The sequence below is a fragment of the Taeniopygia guttata genome, chromosome 1A, assembly GCF_048771995.1.
Source record: "Taeniopygia guttata chromosome 1A, bTaeGut7.mat, whole genome shotgun sequence".
Taxonomy (NCBI): Eukaryota; Metazoa; Chordata; class Aves; order Passeriformes; family Estrildidae; genus Taeniopygia; species Taeniopygia guttata.
The window spans coordinates 26,375,335-26,401,387 of record NC_133025.1 but is presented as its reverse complement, the minus strand read 5'-3'; the positions used below and the strand labels follow the sequence as shown (position 1 = coordinate 26,401,387).

At 34.4% G+C, this 26,053-nt stretch overlaps 1 protein-coding gene across 17 annotated transcripts in view; it reads right to left on the bottom strand.

The window, feature by feature from the left end:
- IMMP2L (inner mitochondrial membrane peptidase subunit 2) overlaps positions 1–26,053 on the bottom strand; it is a 410,600-nt gene that overhangs the window by 382,538 nt on the left and 2,009 nt on the right. For 10 of the 17 annotated variants that reach the window (XR_012052822.1, XR_012052823.1, XM_072921861.1 and 7 more), the window contains exons 2-3: positions 18,715–18,852; positions 11,591–11,694 (exon numbers count right to left, since the gene is read on the bottom strand). Coding sequence is in view for 15 of the 17 variants with exons in the window: in XM_072921861.1 (XP_072777962.1) it covers positions 11,591–11,694; positions 18,715–18,849 (239 nt within the window). In the remaining 2 variants the exon portion in view is untranslated. Of the gene's footprint in view, positions 1–11,590; positions 11,695–18,648; positions 18,853–26,053 lie in introns of all 17 variants that reach the window. The other 7 variants (XM_072921854.1, XM_072921867.1, XM_041713773.2 and 4 more) reach the window with 1 other exon arrangement.

Sequence of the window (26,053 nt, the reverse complement as noted above, 5' to 3'; positions counted from 1 at the left end):
AGGAATTACAAGGATTCCAAATCCTTTCAGATTCTGGGCTCACAGCAGTACCAACCATTGCTTTTGTTCCAAGTTGCTGGAGGAAAGGAAAAATTACTGATTTTCATAAAGAACATACACATTTAAGAACTTTTTCATGATGTGTGAGTAATATGCTGCAGTCATTCTGCTACTGCATGCCAATTTGTTCAAAATCTGACCTCTGTGTGTCCATAAAGGATACTTCTCAAATTAATCAGTAATCTGAAATAGTTCTACAAGTATTACATACACATAATAATAATTATTAAATTATTATGCAAGAGCTTTATTTGCCAGTTTGTCTATCAGAGATACTTTAAAAAATATATAATCTCATAAATTTATATTTGTTGAAATTTTTGCTTTAACAGTTCTTAGATTCTGAGTGTGGTTTATTTTCTTCCTAAATCAAAGATAATTTTGAGTATCAGCTAGTAATACGAGTCTATGTTAGCTCACCTTTTGTACTTGGATCAAATTTCCATAGCAGTCTGCAAATCAGTTTATTCTTAGAAAGCACATGGGAGACCAATCATGATATGAATATTATGAATATATGAATACAGCCATCATAACCCTGTTGTGTTCAAAAGGGTTCTTCATGAGATAACCTTAAATATAGTACAACTTTTAGCTTCCTGCAGATGAAGCTTATGATAAAAGCAGTATTGATGTGTTTTATTTGTTCACTTTATCAACTGCAAGTATGAGACAAAGAACAAAACAGTAAAAATAAAACCTTTACTCAGCCCATTCCAGTATTAGTTATATTACTATTAATATATTATAAAGCAGGAGTATAACTGATAGATTGGATATACCAAGTTTGATTACTTCCAGCCTGAAGTAATGTTCTGCACTAGTAAGAGCAAACACTCCGTTCATATTCTCTGTATACCAGGAGCTGACACGTTTGCCAGCCCTGCTGCAACCACCTAGAGAATGTACTTGTTGCTGCCATGTCACACATCATGAGTTTCAGCAAATAGTATATACAGCTGCACACAGCAATTGAAACGAGCCACACAGAAGACCTAAATGTAGTTGCTAGCAGAAATTTCTAGAATAGCCCAGGAGGGCTTTTACAAATCAGGACATGAAAAGTCCCTTATAATCTAAATTTCCCTTGGTGGTTAGCTGCTGCTGCATTAGCAAATCTTGTGAACTGGAAAACCTTGCTGAGCTGTCTCGCATACAGTTACACCGTTGAAATGTGAAATAAAACTGTTAAGAGTCTTTGCAATCTTTAAGTATTTTCAAACATATTAAGTCAATCACATATCTATTGGAGTTATAGTATGCTATACCTGTTCACAAACCACAGGTAACAGCTGATTAAAACATACCTAACATGCACAAAAAATCTTTTAAGTATTTTAAAGGAGAAAAGTGTAATTTAGAATTAGCTGAAAAAACAGTGACTGACTTTAGAAGAGTGGGAGACAACAGCTCCAAAGCTACAGAATTACTGTAAATACTTATATAAACCCCAATCCACTTTATGCATTCACAAACTCTAAGTCTTTTCAAACACCACAAATGGCCAAAGGATTACAAAAGAGAACTGAAAAAAAAGGAAAATAGGAAGGCCAGATACTCAAAACTCACTCAAAGATAATCACTGAGAAAATTTCTCAAAAAGGATAGTCAAAGAGGGAAATAAAGAGGAGAAAATATTCTATATGAACATGCTCACCTGTTTCAATTATAAAAACAAAGAAGCATCTGGAAAAAGTTTCAGATATTAAGATGCAGTTTTTTCTGCTAAATTTAGGTTCAGACACTTTAAGGCCTTTGTTTTGGTAAGTCAGGTTTAACTCAATGTTAGTTAACTTATACTCACATCATAAACTTCTCCCACTAAGGAATCACTCCAATATTGCACTTCCCCGTCACTGTCAGTTTTAAAACCTGTCTCTAGACATTGTGCAATAACATAAGGGTTTTAGAAGGTTACAAGAGGCCCACGAAAGATTGTTCTGAAAATTTCTTGGCATTTAAAAGATGTTACAATAAATGCATGTCAACTATACCAACATTCTCCTTTAGTTATCAAAGATATGCATACTACTCCTATAAAGTAGTAGTAGTAGTACTGACCTGGAACAATTAATATTCTTCACAAGTTTTACAATGACATCACCACTCACAGTGCGGAACATGTAATTAACAACAAAGTCTATGGAAGCTATTTCTATTTTAATCAGAAATGTGACACCACCTCATCATAAGCTGCATGGAACAATGAATTTAAATCTCTAATTCTGTCTCATGGATTCAGGTAAGCTATATCAATTAGGGATACAGAAAATAATTTGTAATCAGGTTTTCCCTGGTAATGTTAAACAGGTAAGTCTTTGAACTCAAGTAAAGTGCAAACTAAAACAAGTTTTTTGTGGAAAAAATACTATTGTCAGCATCCTATAGGACTGAGGAACACACTGTGCATGATCACGCATTTAAAAATCTTACAACAGTATTTCTTTACTAAGGTCAAACTCAGCACCTGTTTAAAAATAGCCTGTTCTGAGGGCGAAGGGGATCTTATGCACACGCAAACATCACAGCAGGCCTTCTGGGTGTACAGGATGCTATTATCCTCTGCTTGCTGACAACATACTTCCCCTTTATATGGTACGACCACAATTCTGTCATTACAGTTGCCCTAGTTCCAGAAACATCAAAGTTATTGTTCTGAGAATGCTACTAATTTATCCCTTAAAGCACACCTATAAAACAACACATAACACAAGAAATAATGCTCACTAGCCATCTCTTTTTTGCCTTAAGATATACACTATTAATTACTGAAACTCTAAATGGCATTATGTTATGGATGATGGGTTTATGAGAACAATAATTTTAAGTTTTTAGTCCTGCCTTTTCCCTTCCCTAGTCCAAAATTTTGTTTATATACTAATTTTTTACATTTCACAAAGGTAGCAATAAAAAAGATACTTACAATAGCAGGGAAAATCAGAGCTGAGAATAGGCTGGCTAGAGTGTTTTGCTCCATATTGGCAAAAGACACAGGTCAAGTTCAAATCAATTTAAGTTCTATTTATGAAATAAATGAAAAATATTTTTGTCAATTCTTCCTACAGAAAGTCATTAAATTACAGACATGACATAAAAATTTGTAGGTAACCCCTGTCTTCACTTCCAGTTTCTATCAATGAAGTTTTTCACTTTCATTTTATGTATCTTTTATACTTTATTCCTAACACATTTTTCTCTGATTTTCAGTCCCTTATGAATTAATCCAGTAAGACTTCATTGAAAATTTAACAAGTGAGCAAACAACTGCTTGTGTACTTTAACAGGCTCCACTTCTCACTTGTGAACCACTGCCCTCATATATTGTCAAACCATTTCCCTTTACTATAGTATGTCAAACATGTCCCAGTCTTCGGACCTCTGCCTGCAGCCTTCCACCCACCCCACTGATTGTTGCACCACACACATCTGCCTGAACCTACTCATCCTTTCTCCTTCAGAGAACTTACAATCTACTTATAAAACCTAAATGAAATCTCACCATTCTCTGTATGGTTTAGTTATTAACAAAGCAGGTTTTCAAGCATGGCTGGGTCTTGTAGAAGCAGTTTTGCTTCTGCAGAAGCAGTTACAAGACAAATATCACAACCACATATACAGAAAAAAGAGATTTTTAGAAACTCCACTTCCATGCTATAAAACAAATTAAAAACATCATAATGCTTAATGTAAACATAATTAGTATGATAACCTTGATAGTGTATAGCTATTATGCCTCACATCTTAAAAGTTCCATTGCTGAAATTCCATTTTATGTAAACAAACAATTCAGATTGGAAAGGACGTCTCGAAGTTATCTACTTCAGCTTATGTCCAAAACAGATGCAACTGGAAAGGCAAATGACGATGCTTGGGTTTTTGCTAGTCCAGTTTCAATTAAGGCTGGAGGTTTCATAGCCTCCCTGGCTATGAGGTGATTCTAATCTTGGGGGTTTTTTTTCCCCCCATGTGTATAGTCAGAATGCCCCTTGCTGCAATTGTGGACCCTGTCGTGTTCTTCTGCTGTGCATCGCTGAGAAGGACTTTTCTCTGTAGCTAATCATCAGACAGACAGTTGGCAATAACGATAAGTCCTAAATACAAATACATATGCATGTTTTTAAAGCTAAATGTTATTCAATTGCACTTTTCAGGAACAGCCGATTGCACATAAAAAACTAATGTTACTTTCATCAAAATAATTTCCCTAGAAAATACAGTGATTATAAGGTTAATTATCATTTTAAACCTGATAATTTGCCATTCCCTTGCCTTTACCTTTGCTAGCAGGTTGAAAAAACAGAAAACAAGGCCAAGACTACTTATTACATGCAAAAATATTCATGACCACAATATACTCAGCACAGGTCAACACTCGTAGTGTATCTTCCAACTTCACCAATTAGATTGGAAATAAACATTTTTCATGTGTAAGCAAAATTCACTTTGTTAGCCTATGTGTAGTTAATTGAAAGATTCCTAGAAGAAACATTCTGTAGTTAATATTTATGGTTGCTCATAAGACAACTGACTAAACTGGCTTAAGGGAAGTTATTACTGAAAGATACTAAGTCAGCTGCGGCTATATTTAATCTATAATTTGTCCAAGAACACAATGTTTGAAATATCCTGTGAAACAAAATCTCACCTCAGTATTTCCCAAATTGTACACAAAATGAAAACAGGCTAACTGCCAAAAAAAAAAACCCAAAATGCATTCAGGTATCTTTTTGCATACAAAGACTCAGTTTCATTTGGTTAATTGCTTACATCCAGAACTTATAAATAATCAGGCTTCATCTCTTAAGAAAAATGACTGTATTCTAGGATTCAAGAACTGCTGAAAAATTCTGAAACAGCCTACATATATTTCTCATATACTACTGCAGATAGCAAAATTTAGCATTGGAATACAAAAGCCTTGATGCCAAGGAACTGGATCTCTTTGAAAGACAATGATTTCATATGGAAAAGAGTAAGCTGATTTCCAGAGTTATTATTAAAAAAAAAAACTCTGTCTCATTACTCCATCTCCTCATAAGTCTAGAACAACATATTCATAATAGGTGATAGAGCATCTTCAGGTCCAAAATGTACACTGTTCACAGTTCAAGTAAAGCAATATGAAAGGTAAACACTTAAAATAGTGAGCTTATCTTTAACTGAATCTTGCATCTCATGAATTCAGCATTCAGCATTTCATAAGTGCAACCTAACATTAAGTACTTTGTTTTGTTATCTTCTCTAGGAAACATTGGCTTCACTTTCAAGGGAAAGAAATTACTTTCAACAAAGTATCAGTTTAACAGTCTCCTAAAGTGTTAAGGTATCTGATCAGCAGATTAAACAGAGTATGTATTCAGAGCATATATTTAAAAATTATGGTCCATCTATATTATCATAATCAAAAATACACTTGATCTATAGTGCAAGAAACACCATATGAACACCCATTAATTTTTTTTATCCTATATCATCACAGACTTTTTGGTCTGAATTTACATAAGAAGGAGGTGTCTAATCTGAATATCCTACAGAGAATGAGCACTGGATTTCCATATTAGTTGCTGAAACAATCATATTGCCTGCCACTCCAAGCAATGAGATTCTGTAGCTTATTTCACTGACTTGTAAAACCTTTCCTAGTTTCAAGCAATGCCAGTCATAAATAACCAGCAATTACTTCTCAGCAGTTGGGAATGTAAAGAGAAAAAAAAGGTATCAAGTATTTTCCTATAAGAGTTGTGAAAGTTTCTTAAGGTTCAAGGAAAAAACATTCAGGAAGCATATACTGATACCTTTCTGATATATACATGGCAGCAGATTCTGCTACAGCAAAGCATATTCCTAGCATCTAAATTATAGCTGTTTCAAAAAGGAAAAGTGACATTTTTCTAAACCAAGGCAGGTTTCAAGTTTCTTTTGCTCAACGTGACCTTCACAGGACAGTCAGCCATCCAACTGTAAGGCAGAGTTACAGGATCAGAGACAGCTTTCCAGCCAACCAAATCACCACTGCATTTTCTGCAACATTCCAAGGAGCTGTCCACTTAAACCCAGGACCTCCAACATACTGTGATGCTCATCATCTAAAATAATATTAAAAACTATTCTACAGTGTTCAATTTTTTAAAATTTCCATTGAAAAGGTAAAAATTATGTCATTTGGTAAAATAGTTTTTTTCCCTCTACTTCATTTGCCTGATCACTAAAAGGTGAAGTAAATTGAATTAATAAATCAGCTAATTTTAAGATTGAAAATTACTGTTAACATTCCAACAGCAGAACATAGGGCCTCCTTCCATAATAATTAGCTGCTAACACTTGATCATCCTGCAATTTGAAGATCACAGCATAACCATTTTTCCTCACATCTTTCTCACTTTCCAAAAAATCAGACATATATTTTTGTGTAACTACAAATTAACCTGTTTTTATTATTTATATCCTAATCTAGCTGAGTTGCAACACTACTACAACTCACAGTTATTCCAGTTAAACACAGATAAGTCAATACACTTATCAGTATATACAGTACCAATTCAGTAGCATCAAAATTTTTGCTTCTGAGGTGGGCAAGACTGTGATCTCCCTCTACTTTCACTACAATAGGTCTTAAAGAAATTTTATGCTACTTACCTCAGAAGTAAATTCAACCAAATACCACAGACTGTGTATCTGACTTTAATTATTTTTGTCAAGTTTTTTTAATGCTTAACTTTAAATTAAACACAAAGACTATATTATATCCAGGAAAACAAAAATAGAATAAAAATTGGAAGACTTAAGAAGGCCAAGCAGAGGTATTCATAAAAGATTGTCCAGTATTTTGGTCAGAAAGAAGCTTTCCTAAACGTAATACAAGAACTATTAGATAGCCATTCACATTATATCTACCAGAATTTAGTAGAAAATCTTTTTAGAAAATCTTTTCATAATTACAACTAATTCAAATTCAAGGCAGTTCCTTCAGTAAGTACCTTCTTACTGATATTTATTTTACTAAGCTAGTCTCAATAATGAAATTCCAATTAGTGATCTTCTATGAATAGCATATATTCAGTTTGCACAATTTGAGAACTCTTTTGTTTTCATCAACTAAACAAGACTATATTCCTTTGAAAATTGCATTATTCAGATTCGTGTGTATAGGCTGAAACTTGTTGAACGATCACATAAAATCATCACCACAATTATCTTTTCCAGTTTTCATTTCTGAACAGATGCCAGTGAGGGACACAGCAGCAGAAACAACCTCAAATGCAGTTCTTCGATTCTTCCTCCAGAATGATGATCTGCACTGGATTTTTCAACGATCAAGCTCATACAAATGCTTGGCAGTTTACCCAAAATAAAGGAGTTTGTTGAAAGGTCTGAGTATAATCTTACAGTCAGAGGAAGAAGTGAGAGAAGCCACTTAATATCCTTAATATCCGAAGGATAAGAAGGATAGAAGACAAAAAGTATGATTTGGGGCTTTTTTTATTGTGAAGGAATTTTCTATGTAGAAAGTTGGGTTTGTATTTAAAGCAATTCTGCTCCTATACGAGAACTCAAAAGAAGCTGACAAAATATACAACACTTATTTCCTTATTTTTAGCTGACCTTTAAAAACAAGTTTTTAATCATACTGCCCATTTAGCTTTTATAGTTCATACTTTTAAAAGCAGTTTACCCTTCAGGATGTACAGAACAAATAGCATGGTTCCCTTCTTTTTTTCCTCAGATTAATTTAGCATAGCTATTTTTATTTCACACATAAGAACACATTCTAAATTAGCAATGGAGGGACACCTGGCAACCTATCCAGCAAGTAAGTTCCTGCTCTCAGTCAAACATTGGAGAAGGTGTTCTCTCTATTACAGACATAGCACAACCTTTAAATTAATCTCTAATTTTTGACCTCAAAGTTAAAATTAGTGTCTGTGAATATTTACAACCTTAACTTTTCATAATTTGAAAATCTAAGCACCAACTTTTTTTCTACATTAAGACAAGAATTTTGGAATAAAAAGACAGTATGATTGTACAACCAAGACAGGAGGGTTTCCATAAAGGCAACCAAAATGAATTCTAGAACTAAAAATCACTCTTTGGCAACATCCTTTTATAACAATGCCTGCATTTGTACACAGTAAAGAACAAATGACATACAGGTTACATTGGCAAAAATATCCCTTAATCTGCAGTAGAAGAGCACTATCCCTCTAAGTGCTGGGAAGTGCAGCTGCAGAATGTATTCCCAGGGAACTGCAGGAGCTGTACAACCCCCACTGTGACACATACAGCTCCAGCTACGATGCTGCTGGCACTCAAACTTAACAGAGTGAAACCAGCTGAGAGAACACTACTCATTCTGCAATATCTGGTCAAGTTCTACACAACTGTTGAGATCTACCTCAGCTAAGCTCTTACAAAATAGATGCCTATTTCAACACAAAAGTTACTGAAAAATCCAGGTCTGCCTGGCAAAAACAAGCATTCGTCTCTGAAAGATGATGTCATGTGCTACATGACTATTTTTCCTCTTTGAAGAAAAACAAATGCCTTTTCCAAACTAAAAATATAACAATTTTTTTTATTTTTTAAAATCCATTTAAGAGATGGAAAGGCAGTACTCTGGAACACAGAATAACTGAAGTTACTTCATTTATTTTTAAAAAATATTCCTGCTTTGATTTTCAGTGTATTAAGTCCCAATAATATAGCAGTACCTAAATTAGGCATTGAGCAAGTGATCAAGTTAAGAACCAGAACATTTTGTTTAGTTCTGAATCGACTTAAAATTGTGAGTTCAAAAGTTACAGCTTGTAACATTGAGCTCTCCTAATTCTGGTATCAATAAAAAAGAGTTCAAGCTAAAGGGAAAAATATTCTAAAGGCTGAGGTAAGATATAACTATCTGTAAAACACTAAACTGCAATTAAAGAAGTAATTTTTTGCTACCAACTTATTATCTCCATTGGTTTTACATGACTCTAATTTAATATTTTAAAGACTAATGTAATTTAAAATATTTTGTTTAAAACAAGGTAAATGCACATGTGTGTATACAGTGGCTAATTTGACAGTTATGATTGAGATGAGTGGTTCACCTACATCAGATACAGAGACTGAGATGACAGAGAGACACGCAGTCTTCATTCAGTACCTTTACGAAGTACTTGAGTACTTGATTGTTCATTTGTAATCAAAGTCATAAAATAAATATATATATATATGTGTGTATATATAGATGTTTATCAAAAACTAGATTGGAAACTAGAGGAAAAACTTGGATCTGCAAGCAGAATCAGAATCATGACCACAAGCTCTCTGATTCTCTTCTGAGGCATCCAAGACCACCAAGACCAACTCATCTCTTTGCTTTCTTCATACCATCAGAAATACCATTCCTAAAGGGATTGTTGAGATCCCAACTTGCAAAGTCCATTTTAAGTAGAAGGTCAATAGCCAAAACTTGGAGCAAAGACATGAGTTTGAATGGCCCTGGTCATGCTGCTATGAAGGAATATTTTACTTCAGCTCTTGTTCTGCAAAAGACAACCCTTCCTCAACTGCTAAACTATCTTCTGCTATAACTTGGCAAAGAGGATACTGTGGACAAATGTAAAGCAGCCAACAAGGATACAAAACAAAGGCTAACATATCCATTTCCCTATCTCAATCACATCAATACTTTTTTAACTGCATTTCTGAGAGGATCAGTAAAGGAGCACCTGATGGGACATCAACCTTCCTCATTCATGCCTTACCTAAGTCAGGCTCTGAGGACCAGCAAGTAAGATCCATGCATATATGCAAGTTATAGAAATAACACTAAACAATCAAAATGAAAAAGGTAAAAGTATTAAACCATTTACACAATAGAAGCATTGTATAGCAAAATTAAGTCTCAAAAACTGACAAGTACGAAATCACATCCAGATACTATATCCCGCAAGACTTTATCACACTTTTTAAGATTAAAAACTTAACAATACAATAAGGAAGCAGGCCAAAACTCCTTCTAAGAAACCTGTATCATGAGGTACTTAAAAGTTGTTACTGAAAATGTAAACATTGAATGATATTTCATACTAAAATATCCAATAAATTATTTTTACATTGCTCAACTTCCTTTGTATTGATCTTAAAGTACTTTTGGAATACTCTGATCTGATTACCCAGTAGACTTATCAAAGACTAAGAAAAGCTTCTGTACAGTGTATGAATACAACTTTTTCTATGTGGATCTATATAAACTCCACCAAAATTAGGGAAAAGTTTCCGAACATACAAAAACCTCCACAGCATTTAAAATACTAGTTACCATATTCAAACATACAGCAAAGTGAAAATAACTAATGCAGATGGCACAGACAGAATCAAAAACATTCAAGGAGTGTAATAAGAATGAAACTATTAATTTTGTTTTCTCATCAGACAACATTCTCATTTTCTGTTCAGTCTATTAATTACTAATCAGTTATACTGACTCTTTTAAACAATCACTAGAGCATGACTTGGGCAGAGGGATGCACACACAGGCAGAATCACAGTTTACAGCAATCATTATGTGACCTGAAATTGATGTCCTTTTGCAGTATTATCTGTAGCAAATATGAATAAATTCATATTTGTAGCTAGATTATTTACAGAAAATTTTATATGACATAAAATGAGGCAGATCACAGTGCTAATTTTAAGTGTCTAGCAAAAGAAGAAAATTGTCTTACAAATTACCACTAGAGTGAAGAAGTAGGCAAAAAAATGGGATAATTAGGAAAGATATATGACAAAAAGGCAGGCAGATAATATGGCTTCCAAAGACATTTTTGTTACAATTTACATATTGTGCATTTCACTTACAAAAAAAAAACCTTAAGCTTAAACTCTCCAAGCATATAATATGAGTATGTATTATATCTCTGCGTCAGTTATGAGCACTTTGACATTCTATTTCTATATTATATTAAGGCTGAAATGGAGTTGCTGTCCTGTTAGTCTTGAGTATTTTCTATAGCAAAATACTGCCACCTTTTGGCTTGATACATAGACCTCCCAATTTTAAATGTAGAACTCTATATTTTGCTCCATTTGTCCTTTATGGGGGTGGTTGAATCCTCGAGATCTTATCTAAAATTTTATTCAGCAGACATACGTCAAAAGAAATTAAAACATACAGTACTAGTCAATAAGGAAAATTTTTATCATAAGTACATTGCCAATCAACTTAAAAATATACTTCTTTAAGACACATAATGTTTTATCTATTTTCTCTTTATCTATCTCACAACTCTGTTCTTGGCAGTTTTGGTACACATATACACTGCATCACATGATACCTTGCATTTCATTCCTTTCAAGTACAAGCTTGGTAATGCATTCTTTGAACACCTGAGTTTTGAAAGCAGATGATAGAAATAACAATAATGCATTATTTAAAATGTTAGGTTCATTGCTCATATATATACCTACATTATTGTAGATGAAACACCAATAGTTCAACATCTACATAAGCATGTATTGAAATGCATGCAAAATTACTTACACCAGTGACACAATGTCCCCACGTTGTACATCGTAATTTCTAATGCTCCAGTGGTTCAAGAGTACTACATCAGATGCTTCTCTTCCTCCAGGATTCAAAGAAGGCTGAGAGGAGAGGATAAAAATAGATCTACATTTATCTACATTTCCTTTATCAATCTTCCACCTAATTACCTTTCCATCAACAGGTGAAACCCATTAAAATTGGTAAAAACGTTCCCACTTACTGTAAGAGGCCAAGAATCTTTGTGTTACAGGAAATACATTTGAAATACACTTCTTTATAAAATGATATGTTGAATATCATTCATTTATGGCAAACTCTAGTTCACATCTTTCAATGCACTAATGCATGTAAATCAGATTACATAGGATACATACTTATGGCAAGCCTGATGAAAATAAGGGATTGCTGTTACTGCTTATCATTTAATATTAAAATCAAAGGAGAACCAAATACACTAATTCCCAGGAAAATAAACAAACAAGCTTTTTGCAGGCATCTTACTATTTATAAAAGCATAATGCACTAAAAATAAAATATGTACTTGTAGCAATATAATTTCAGCATCCTTTGCAAAGGGGAAAAACAAGCTCTACCTACAGCACATACTGACACTGGCAATAAATGTGGGCTTTCTACAATACAACACAAAAGGACATGAATCAAAATAATCAAGTAATTAATGCATCATTAGGAGGTACAGCAAATCCCCCAAAATTTTGTGTGATGTGATACAAAACCAGGGTACCTATCAATGCTGTCTCTGAGTTAACTCTTGGGAAAGGGCAGAGGAAGGAAGAAGCCCACCACAGTACTGTATTTATGTTTGCAAGGCTTATTTTAAAACACAGTCTCCTTTTACTAGACAGAAATAATTTAGAAGTATTCCAGACTGAAGTTTTCTAATAGTTTATTTCTCAGACAGCTGTCTTCAAATAAAATTACAATATCTGCCAAGTTGGCCATTCTAGAGTAGGTGATAAATGCAATAAAGAACAGAGTGTTGAAATTAGGCTACCCCTCCTTTGTATAATAACTGCAATATTAGCTAAAAATTTTGTTGTTGTTGCTATTTTTCTAGAAAAGGCACTTACACTATAACTTGAACCACCACATAAACCACTGGACTTTCACTGCTGATATTCCCCTCTCCAAACTGATGCAACCTTCAATGAGTAAACCAATAGGGGAACTGAAATTAACTCTTCTTAACCCAAGTAATTACACAGTGTCAAATTTCATTCTATTGTTATTCAGTTAACTTTGCTCTCAAATAAAATAGTTATTTAGTTTTTATTTTTAACTTCAGAAGCAATTTAGAAGTGCTGATTTCTTTTTATTACAGTTTCTTCATTCATCATTGCTAAATAGATTGGTTGACAAAGACATACTTCAAGTGGGATTTGTGAAAAATTAGTTTTTCAAAGTGCAAGAGGAAGTCATGTGGTAGGGCCTTCAGCAGGTGCAATTCACATCAACAGTAAGCAATATGCTAGGTCAAAAGAATAAACATAGTACAGAGAAGGGGAGGGATGTGACATCACATGTTTAGTTAAAGAGCAAATGAGGCTAGTTACATTTTGGGCTACAGGCAAATTTCCAGTAGGGTAAATCAGGGGATCAAAGCAGATCACTGTAACATCCATAGAGACATGGTCTGAGTCTATGCTATAAATATATTAACACTCATTGCTGTTTTATTTGCTAGACTCAATGCACTGCAAGAACCAGATAAATGAAAGCCAGGAACTAATTAGCAGTTATTTTAATAGTAGTTCTTAATCAAGATTTCCAGAATTATTACCTTTACAGCATTTTCCACCAAAGGATCAAATATTTACAAACAAGTGACTTACATACAAACTCACAAAAAATTCAGTCATACTCACTTTGCCAAATGCAGGTACATAGGGGCCAGAAGCTTCCAACACTACTAAGTATAAGGCAGAGGCCAATCGTACAAAGCAGGAATCATATATATGACACATTCTCACAAAGTAAACTCCTCAGTACTCAAAGCTATCTGCCTTAAAAGGCCAAAAGAGGAGAATGAAACAAATACAAACCTCAAAACCATTGTTCCAAAAGATAATGTATCTCACAGCTGATACTTAGAAAATATCTAAATAAGTGTTCACACACTTGTATCAAATAAACTTACATCAACTACATCTTACAGAGAAATACACCAGTTAATTACAATATTGCCCAAGTTGCACTCTCAGTTGACTCCTTTTTTTTCCGCATTTAAACAAAAGAAATACCTTAGAATTTAAATACATTTAGATATTGCATAAGTTGTTTTCACTTAAAGCACTCTAAATGCATTTTTAACAATGCATTTTGACATACAGAGTGGATATTCAACTCATTATACCTTTGAATTGTGTTTGAGAAAAATACAAAGGTGTAGGCTTTTTTCTTCTCTCACAAAAAAAATTGACAAATGTGCAGACAATAATGCTATTTTGTTAGAAGAAACTGAAGGAAAACTATTCAGACATCAACAATCGCTATTGTCTATTAAAAAATGAAAGGTTAAATCCTTCAGCAAGCCTTTATTGTAAATAACACTACTTGAGATTCCACAACAAACAAGTATAGAAACAATACAACTTATTCCTCATGATATTTGAAGTAGTAGTAAGGTTTCAAGTCTAGCAAAATCAAAATACAATTTCTGCAAAAGAACTTAACAAATAGGGTCACAAGGGCTTTTCATAAGAAACAAAATGACACAGAGGTTTCTTCCTTCTTGTCTGAAGCATTATAACTTTGCTCAAGTTTTTTTGCATAAAATAAGGCACACAGGTCTTAATTTAAACTGTGGTGCAGAAGCCACAAAACATTACTCTTTCCAATTAATAACTAATCTAATGCTAAAAGCATGCAAATTCAGATTCCGCAGACATATGATGAAGCCTCACAGGACATGAATTTTTATCCTCCTACATAAGTAGGAGGGTAAAAACATGCCCTTTTGCTATAAATAATGAATAACTTGATAGTTGTTATACCCCTAGTGAAGGTCACAACTTACTTGCTTGTAGCCTGCGGAACACAAAGAATATTCACATGAGCTTATTATTCACAAGGCTTAGGTACAGTAATCCTAATAATAAAGTTAGGAGAAACTGCCACAGAATAATTACAACTGGTATTATGCATAATGGAACAGAACATTCAAAAACACAAGTGCTGCTGCGAAAACACAAGTGCTTCATCAGAGATTGCTGCTCAGGCCACTTCCTCTAATCCTTGAACTGTTCCTGCTCAGACCACTTCCTTGGTATTGAACTGTTTGCAATAGAACCTGCGTATAAAGCTGCACATATGCTGTTATTTTCTATCCTATTTGAAAACTGTCCATTTGATTTAATGAATTTACAAATGTATATATTCATGAGGGGCTCCTTTTCCACATCTTTATGTATGAAAAGTCTGTAATACCAGACAAGCAATGAAACTCAATAGAAAAATAACATAAATTAATATAAAGATATCCATATGACAACAAACATTTTAAAGTATACAGCCCACACTACAAGAAGTCACACACAAAAAATCCACAACAGTCAATTAAGAAATCTTACTAGTAGTTATTTTTGTCACTTACATTTAATGTTGTAAACAGATTACAACTCACTAGAAATACACTATAAGTAGAATGCTAGATGAGCACATCAACCTAAAATCCTAAGCAACAAAACTACCTCAAGTGATGATTAAAAAACCCAGTAAATTTGGAAATAAAAGAGAAAGTAATGAAACTATTAAAACTGTTAAAATTATAAACTGCAATAGTTCACAGTTATTCGCTATAGGTTAGAGTTAATACACATATACACTGAAGTCAGAACAAGTGAAATTACGACAGGTGGCTGAAAGCACTGAAAAATACAAAATCAGCTGGAGGCAATACAATGCATGAAGTCTGTCTTAATTGGTTAGGTCAGAAATTTTTTATTTTCATTAGAAGCTTTATTCATATGCATGCCAGGGTGTCAAAAAGTGCTCCCATCATCAGTAACTATGAAGCAGCAGTAAGGCTGGTCCAGAACAAAAGGAGAAAGTGTAGAGGGGAGAGGAAGCACACAGCAGAGAACAAGAGTAGGAGAGCAAGCATGACACAGAGAAATTTATTTTTGCTTCTTGTCAAAAACTTTTAATTTCAGGCTCAGCAGGAGCCAGAATTATAAGTACACAAAGCCAGATAGATATTTTAGAGGTCTATTACAAACAGATTCTTGGGAATCTTACCGTGATATCAAATTGAGACAATAAGGTATCCCTGGAAGCATGCGACTGAAGGATCCAATCTGACTTCAAATTGACTGAAGTTTAGCCTTCCTCATACCTATCACTTTCAGATATATTTGACATAGATCACTCCTCCAAAGAACACAGTTAACAGACAGAATTGCAACGTGACCAATATTCCCTCAAGCTACTCTTAAAGAGATGTATATATTTCTTATAATTGTGTCTCTGTCAGACTTGCTTAGATGTCTAATAAATCCTGGCAAGGAAATTAGTATCTTATTAAAAGCACTAGGACTATTTTTTTCAATCTGAAAAATGGTCATATGCATAGAGGTTTAAAACAAACCTCTATTTCAGTTCTGTTTCAGAATAAAATGAGAGTTTTACAGACACTGAGATGTCAGTAAAATTACAAATGTCAGCTTTCATGCTATCTATTTTTCAATCAACAGAGGGAATGTTTAGTTAACAGATACAGCAAGGGAAAAGCTTCAATTATAATAATCCAGTGAATATATATTGCTTTCCTTTGTTGGGTTGAATAAATCTAAGCAAATGACTGTATTGTGTAGCATCCCATGAACTCCCTGCTCTCAGTCAATTCTCAAGTCCTCTGCCTTGGTAAAGGCAGTGACTAACCATCATAGAGTAGTCCTCCTGGGGGGAAAAGGAGACTCTCCCCTGGACTTCCCCTGGTTTCTCCTTTCCCTGTTCCCTCATTGTTTGGATACCCCTGGTGGCTCCCTGCCCTCCTCCCCTTCCCCTTCTTAAGCCGCTTGCAGCACGTGGTGGTCCCCTCTTTCTCACTGGGTTCCCTTCAGTTTCATATGACCTCGCTGGAATAAAACCTTGCAAAAAGAGCTTTTATTGACTCTCTCACTGACCCAGCTGTGGTGAGTGTGGTGTGGGGATCTGACTGCGCTGCCTGAATGTTTACCAAACCTGCTTTTCTATAGGAGAATTTTTTTGGCAACAGATATTAGGCAGCAGCTTCCACCATCCATTTCCAGCATTTTTAGTATTGGTTTTCAAATCTTCCACGGATAAACTACAGTCAACTGTGCCCCTCAAGTGAGTAGCAAAACAACACTCCAAAACAATACCAGACCACATTCAAACACTTGGAACTGACTTCAAAGAAAACATAAAACTGAGGTACTAACCAGACAGGCACAACACACTTGTGGAGAGGGAAATCTAAGAAATTTCTTTCCAGCTACTGAAGCAAAACTATTAAGCACTAATGGATGTCAAACAGAACACTAAATCAGAGGCAGAAAAAGATCAAACTAAATGGCAATGTGGTATGCCAAATAAACCCAACACCTCAAAATTTAATTGCTCAGGTCACACTCACTAGTAGCAAAAAAAAACCCAAAAACCAGAAATAAAAAAAAGGCAGCAAGCCAAAACCAGAAAATCCAACATGAATCTGCATCTTAAAACATTCCATGTGGCTCTAGAATTGCAATAGAGGCAAAAAAATGGGAAGATGGAAAACAGAGTTGTATTCATCTGGCTCATTTTGTACTTCTCTAGATGCTGTGCTATATATTTGAAGTGCTCCTGCCTGAATATAATAAAAAGACAACAAAACAGGTTTTTTTAAGTTTTCCCTTCCTCTCATTTTTAGTGCAAATTTCTGGCTCTGCAACGGCAAGCCCTGAGATTGTCCTCTCTTTCACTGGTCATCAACGATATTCAGAAAAGCATCTGTGGAAAAGGTAATAATAACTTATGTTACACCTAGTTTTTGGCCTTAGATTGAGGAATTACTGGAGTAAGATGATTTTACTTTCATCCCCGTTCTTGATGTGAAAGGTGCCTGCTGAGGTTTCTTGACCGAGTTTAAACACCAGATTACAGACTGCCACAAAAGACACAATGCCACCTTGCCATTCCCTCCTCCCCACGACATGCTTTTTAGAACATTAAACATAAATCAGCCAAGTGCAGGATCAAGTCTAAGTTTTCAAGCCCATGCGTAAATTCTGCATAATTCAAACTCCAGCAGCTGCTCTTGATTGCTGTGAAACCTCTCTTCAAGGTTCTGAGCTTATTAAGACAATCAGAAAAGAGAGCTTGACATCCAAGAATCAAATCCTAACTTTTTACTAATTGGAATGTTGCAACATTGAACCAAAATACATCATCATTATCAGTGGTGATGCATACCAACATGCAGTGCATATGATTTAAAATGCAAAGTAATAAAATGGAAATTTTCTATCTACATTAAGATATAGCTTTTTCAAGACCAAATAAAAGGTGAAAGAAATAGTGTTCATGAGTATTTATCATCTAAATGTTATACATTCTATTTATATTTACTTCCTTATGATGTATAAGCATTCAATACAACCAAAGTAAAAACTGTGAACTGATACCTATTTCCTGATAAACATAAGCAATAATAGTAGGTTCATGCCACTTTATTCTTCCCTGTAATTGTGCCCTATGTGTTCAATAATAAGAACAAGTATAGCAAGGAACAGTTTTACCATACAGTTACTATAAAGTAACTACTTAAAATTAATAAAGACTCTTTGTGAGTCCTCAATTCAATCCCAAGAGACAAAATATATTGCTCCACATATTTCTAAATGTCTAGGAATATATCAAAACAATCTATCGCTATTTCTCCCTATATTTTCTTTTTATCGACTCAGAATTTTGGGAAGTTTTGTTCTCAAAATCTTTTCTTTCACATCACAGAATACTTAACAAAGTTGAAACTAAACTATTCCATACTAGAACATCATTTAATAACAACTGAGAAAAAATTTTTTCACCTTGCTATTATCAGTGAAGAGACACCTTTTAATTTCCTGATAGACAAAAGATATTTCCAGGAATACCTGCATTGATGCTCCTTCCACCCTTGCGACACAGGCAACTCTATCCAGAAAAGTCACAGTTACAGGAACAGCAACAAAGAAACCTTTAAAAAAGGCTTTAATGTATCTCCTCCCCAAACCCTGAGCCTGTGCCATAATCTGAAAAACAGGAAGGAAAGAAAAAAGTCATTATAGAAATAATTTGAAGTAACATCAACATGCAGCAATTCAACACAGAATAATTAAGAATGAATTTATTATCCGTTAGAGGCTCACAATATCCACAGTGAAAATAAAAGTGTGCACACAAGAATGGAAAAAATCCCCAAACCAGTAAACCAGAAATCTTCATCAGCTTTTAAATGTCTATTCTACAGAACAGAGCTTGATACTTCACATTTACCCTTTAGCTAATTTGAACATTTCTGGTGATCCTGTGCTAGCAGAAGTACTTGATAAAAATGATTCAAGGTGGCAGGTAAGGAAGAAGCAAAGTGATTCAACCAGGAAAAATTTAATAATGCATTTTGGAAAAAAGAAGCATTGCAAATCATTTTCTCTGCATACACTGGTATTTATTAATTTTTCACCCCCAAAGTTGGACTGTGTTAAGCAAAGGAAAGCTATTTGCAACACATCACCTTTATTAAATATTTTCACAAATGAAAATGCACAAATGCGTCATTTCCACACTGGTGGTAACTGCAAACATAAAATCAATTCAAATTGTCACATACATCATAGGGACACACCAGAACATGATGACTCCTTATTCACCACTCCATTGCAAAGTAAAAAGCATGTGGCAGACGAGGCAGCTACTTAATGACACATGGGATAACTCCACTCCAACTCCATGTATTATACTATCTCTCATCTCTTTATTTATCCCTGAACCACTGAACATGCTTGGAAAGTACCTACAAAGTGCACTGAAACACCAGGTGTTTGTTTGTATTAGTCACACTTCTGAAAAGCAAGCTGAATATCCAGGTACTGCTGCATAGACCCAAGCCTAATTTACATAACTGCAGTTTTAGTATAAGAAATGCTGTCTTTCACCTATTGGCAACTCCCACCTAATGAATCCCTGGTAGATCAGCTTGTGTTTATATCCAAGATAAGAGTTATTTTCCAATTAAAATAATGAAAAGTGCAAATATATGCAGTTTCGTTCAATCCTCTTACAAAGTACTTAAAATTTCACAATATAATCCTTTTTTCTTTGTTGCATTTTCAGAAACATGGAAGTGATTAACTATTTGTATGCAGGATATAAATTTATATCACTCTGATGAAATAGTACTGAAGGTAATATTTCTGTCACGGATAGAGCTTCTTAATTCCAAAAAACCATAAAACTTAGGAGGAGAAAACTCAGTTCTACAAAGTAAGCCATCTGCATATTTGTCTCTAGAATTCTTTATAGATATTAACAGCTTTGCAATGACAAGATATGTCTTCTGAGACTATTACTTCTGACATTCACCTTCAAAAGGTTTTCATTATTTTTTAAGTGGAAACATTTCATCATCTCTAACTTGCTCATAAATTTAAATTTTCACACTGCTTAGAATTGTTATTTTCTTTCTGAACATTTCATGAAAACATTTTCAATTTACATCAAGCACTTTTAAACATAATTTAAAATATGTTGTGAAACAGAACAAAAACCTTAGCATTTCAAGAAAAAAATGTATAAGGATTTACTCTCAGGTTATCATTTAAGAACTGGTAATTAGATTCAATCCACCAAAAGAGATTATTGCCTCAATCAGCAGAATTTTACCTGTGGAAAATATGCCACATAAAAACAAAATCTCTAAAAATCAGGGTTTTGTCCACCTTCTGACTACATTATTGCCTACACCTTAATACCATTCTCTCAGCTATTTACTTTGAACTTTGTGTCTCAAGTTTTGTGGCTGGAACTCTACTTTTCTGCTATGAGATCTGGCATCTCAGACCTCCTCCACTCAATAGCAATGTCAGCCACAAAACCCCATTTTGAGACCTTACCCACAAATATATTCACCATGTTCTCTGGAGTAACTTGAGCAGGAAAACATTGACAAATGCATCACAAGATGGCTGATTTAAGAATAGCTTTTAAAAAATCAGAAATCAAGCATCTTTACTACTCTTAAAATTCCTCAGAGTCAAACATCTTTTTCATTAATAATGAAACATGAATATTCATCCCATCCCTTCTACTAAATCCATAGACAGATCTTGTTATAAACTTTTTGCAGAAGCCCCATGCTAGTATCTAGAGAAAAATCCAGCATCTGAAGAGAAGTAATTGGTCAGACAATTCACAGGAGAACCAACCATATGCTTCCTAGAACTTACAAGCTAATTAATAGTGATGGAGAATCTAGCAGTCAGGTTAAAACTGCTAAGACAAAATGCTTCATTCTCAGCACACCACTTGGACAAGGCAACACCAGCAGCATTAAGCAACTGCGGACAAACTGGAAATTAAAGTCTTACTTTTGTGGGTTTGAACACATGTAGCATTACATAGCACAATATAAAAAAACATGAGGGGAAAAGCACCAGCAGCATCCCTACTTTTTTGCAAAGCCACCAAAACGAACAACAGCTCATGTGCTGAAGGACTTCTCTACTTGGCCTGAATTTTCTCCTCTCCTCCCCTCTCCTCTCGGTAACAGATCAAACCACTGTTTTAATCTTAGCTGTACACCAAAGTGATGAGTCCTTCATTTATAATGATGAGCTACATTTTGAACTTTTCCTGGTTTCCCACCTTCCACAGCAAAGGGCACCTTTTCCCCATAACACAAGCTGAGCCACTCAGCAGAAGCCTTTCCTCCCAAAAGACAGCAAACATTTGCACACACATTTCAAGGAATTTGAGAATTATTATTTAAAAACAATCCATCTACAACTAAGTCCTTTGATACAGTGAAACATTTTCAACACCCAGGTAAGTTACTACATGTCAGTATCCGAATTAACAGTGCACACATTTTTGCCAGGTCTGTTTCATAAAACCTTCCCCCCTAAAAAGCACAGACAAGTAAATGCACATGCAGAGTTCCCGTGCAACTGCTGACAAAATAGTTCACCATCCAACTGCCAGTAAATGGGAAGTCTCCCTTCACTCTTTCAAGTTGTCTTGCACTGCTACAGGGGAAGGGCTGGAACATAGGAAGCAGAAAGGCAGTTTGCAGCATTACCTTCTACCAGTAACTGGACGTGTGAATGGATAATCCTCAACTGATAAATACTGCTGGATTAAAATGTGCAGTGTTATCTTCCTTAAACTTTGATGGTTATAGAAGAAAGGAAGGGGGGAAAGTAATGATAAGCATTTCCTGCAGTCACAAGAGAGAATTTAGGGTGGTAAAGGTAGACACAAAAACAACCCTTAAAAGAAAAAATTCTGGTTAGAGTTTTTTTAATAAAAAAAAAGATACCCATCTATCCTGATGGGTATTCTGCTCTTAGAGATTTCTAAAACATCTGTAGATTTTAAAAGCATCATGTTTCTGGAGTGAAATTCTGAAATACAGTACAGTGTCTGGTTTATGATGACAGGTTTAAATGCATGTCAGTGAGGCAAGCAAAGTATTGTTTGCTGAAAAAAAAAATAATTTCCCTAACACATATTTCTGAATCTCTGCCAAATTTGACACCTTGAAGAAGATGAACAAATCACAACATTTAAAAGATGTGGGAAAAAAAAAGAAACAAAACCAAATACAAAAATAACAGAATAAAATACTTTAGAGGTGCATATGCTTTTCAGCACCTGGAAGTTACACTTGGTTTAGGGGAAAAACCCCACAGAATAATTCAGTAGAACTGACAAACTTCAAACCAACAACCTTGAAAACTTGTTTGAAATGGAAACACGGACAAGAAAAATCCAAGATCAAAAATGCGAGCATATAGCAGGTCAAACCATTAAGAATTTCACATTGTGCAGCTCAGAGATTAAGGCAGATGGAGCACAGCATTATCCAGACTGAAGTATTTGGTGCACAAAAGGTCCAGGGATTATAATGAGCCTCTCGTGGGTACTACAACATATGGAGCAGAGATGCTATTTAGATAGCTCTCTATGTATAAAATGTTTATTTTTTCTTACACTTGCCTGCATATTAGAAGACACTGTTTATCACACAGCCTGCAGAAAATCATCAAGTAATTCAGAAAGCCCCAGGTTACAATATATTTGCAAACCTAGGTACTTAAAAATTACTCACAGAAGTATGATAGGAAAAATAGCTGTAAAAACAAGGCATTAGCAGTCATGTGCAAAGGAAATAGAATGGCCCCTGATGTGCTTCTACAAGAAGACATGAGGGAACAGGAAGGAGGGAATTACAACCTATATGCAAAAAACTACCCCACCAAGACTGCTAAATTAGTGTGAAATTACCTATTTGATCTTGTTCAGGAATTAGTAACTATATGATATATAGTTCAAGAATCCATTGAAACAACCAACTTCACTGTCAATCAAAATATACATTTCTCTATAAATGAATGGCACCACACTAGAATTCAGGATATATGGCTTGAAAATAAAGATTACTTTCATTACAAAAAACTCTACAACACCTGAATAAGCCAAATTTTATTGTGTCCTTTAAAACATAAAAATGAGGACAAGAGCTTTTGTTTTAAGACTAGCCTAACTTAAAGAAGATGAGGTTATACCTGGCTTAACAACCATGGTTAACAACATACCATTCAGTATAAGAATTTATGTGATCTTTTTAACACATTCTTCTTCTACAATCTTTAATGATACAAGGCCAGAGCTAAATACTGCCATGCAGTATCCATCCACTAAAGTGGGAAATCAGGCTCAGGCCTAAATACTGCCATGCAGTACTTAGGCCTGAGCCTGATTTCCCACTTTAGTTTTTACATTTCCATAACTTTTATATTACAGTGATTACTGTAAAGGTACAAGTATGCAGAGTTTTTACGAGGTTGATTTAAATCACATATATTTAGCCAAGTACAGGCTTGGACATGATGGTGACGAATGCCACAGAAGAATCAAAATAGATTAGTTCATAAGTTTTCAGATAAAATAATCAATACAGATCAGTGCATTTAAGTTTTCGTTTAAAAATCCTATCTGGTTCCAAAAGGAGCTCTCACTTATCCTCCAATAAAGCCAACTCTATCCTGCTATTATTCCACTATAGTGGTAACATGTCTATTCAATTAATGTATTTATACTCTGCACAGGTTTTACTCATCCTATTCCTCCATTATATTACTCTCCCTCTATGCCCTAGCATACAGACATGAAAGAACACCCCTCTCTTTTGAGTTTGGAAATATCTCAGGTCATGGAACAACTGTTGTGTTACTGCAGAAGAAAATCATAACCTAATCTGCAGTTTCAGCAATTGCACACGTATGGTCTGCTTTTCTTTTCTCTTTTCTCTAAATTAGTCTTTTTGTTCTGACACCCAGATATTTTGCTTGCATCAAATACAAAGCAGCAGATTTTGTTAGTTTCAACTCCATTTTGTACCATTTTCTTATGCCTTTGCTTGAATTCAAGCAATTACAATTTCCATGTAATAGGTCCCAGCCCTATGAAATATGTAGAATTTTTTCCAGTATACCACAGTAAAGAAAAACAATAATAAAAATCAATTTTTCTAATCTTCTCAGCGCTGTAACATACAGAGAAGTTCCCAGAAGCAGACAAAACCAGATCAACCATAATGAGCTTGCAGCTCACAAACCAAATAGAAAAGCTTAAACCACAATAGTCATCAACATATCAGTCACAGAATTATTGCTGGGGGAAAAAAAAATCAGTTTAATGCAGAACTGATTCTTCTTTTAATACAAAATACCATCATACAATATGCCATCACTGGGATCTATGTCATGTACAAAGGCTTAGTTGATGAGTTGGTTGTACCTGGAAAGAAATTAATATTTCTTATTCTTAGAAATTAATTTTGTGTTTCAAGTATGCAAATTTTACCCTAATGGACAATCTTGTATTTCCAAACAAAACATTTCACTTTTCAAATATAAGCAAAACTAGAAGAAAATACATCTATAGACCAAAGTTACTCTCAGCAACCAAATTAACAATTAGTTTAGGATGGAAAGTAACCAGCCATTTCTCAGCTCTGACAAGTTATTCAGGATTCCATTTTATACACACAAGCATCAAGAAAAGGAATTACAATTAAAAATATTAGTAATTGTTAGAAATCATACTTTTTCCCAGCACTTAAAACTTCAGATGTGATGTAATGAAATATCTTCCAAGTACTATCACAAAGGCAATTGGTAGATTACCAGTTCTTCTAACAAACAAGTTACAATATTTGTGTTTACTCATGTTCCTGCACCTTCAAAGAAACTAAAGATCATTAATATATACCATAGATAAAGGAAAGTACTAAATTACATCAATTTTTGGAACTCACTTAAGAGAGCAACATAACATATGTTCAGCTTCTTACAACTGAAGGTTCTCTGTTGCTTTCAGCCTAAGGATTCAATGCCTGCAACCAAAGTTAATTGTTTAAATTAAAGTTTCCTTTGCAAATAACTACCAGCTGCTGCTATGTTTTGCTCTCAAGTAGACTGCATAAATGAGGAGTTGCTTTGAAACTTAATGAATTTGTAAATAATATTTACACTAGCATAACCTTTGAACGTCAATGATTTTGTACATCCATTTAGTCAACTCTCTGGATTATTTCAAGCACCACAGAACTGTGATGTTATTTGTGGTTATCCAGAACCAAACTTAGGCAAAAACAAAGACAACAAAAAAGGGGAATATTCAGTTTTCACCAAAATATATAACTTTAAGTATTCAGATAACATTAAATGAACAGCCTAAAAATAAGACTAACAGCACTCAGCTTCAAACATTAATATCATCAGAAACAAACTCTTCTAAAAGGTTTTGCTTTTGGATTAAGAAGAACTAAGCTTCATATGGAACAGGGAAGTTTCTTCTAGACTAATGGAAAGTCAAATGAATACAAAAACAAATTAATAGAAGAAACAAGATTCTCAGCTATGACTCTTTAAAGCATACCAGTATACACTAAGTATACAAAGACAGAATAATGACTGAAAATAATATTTATTATGGTATTAAAAAAATTATTCCAAGAGAAAGAAGAGAAATAGGGAAATTGGGACTGACTTCGTGACAGAATATTCCCATGAAACCCATCAGTAAAACCTAACAAACCAACTACTTACCATCTACTCTCTGGGGGATAGTAATAAACTAATACAGAAAATTATGCCTTCAAAAAATAATTGCCTTTATTTTAACAACTCATGTTTTATCCTTGAACTCTAGAGGTCACTGTGGGAGTTG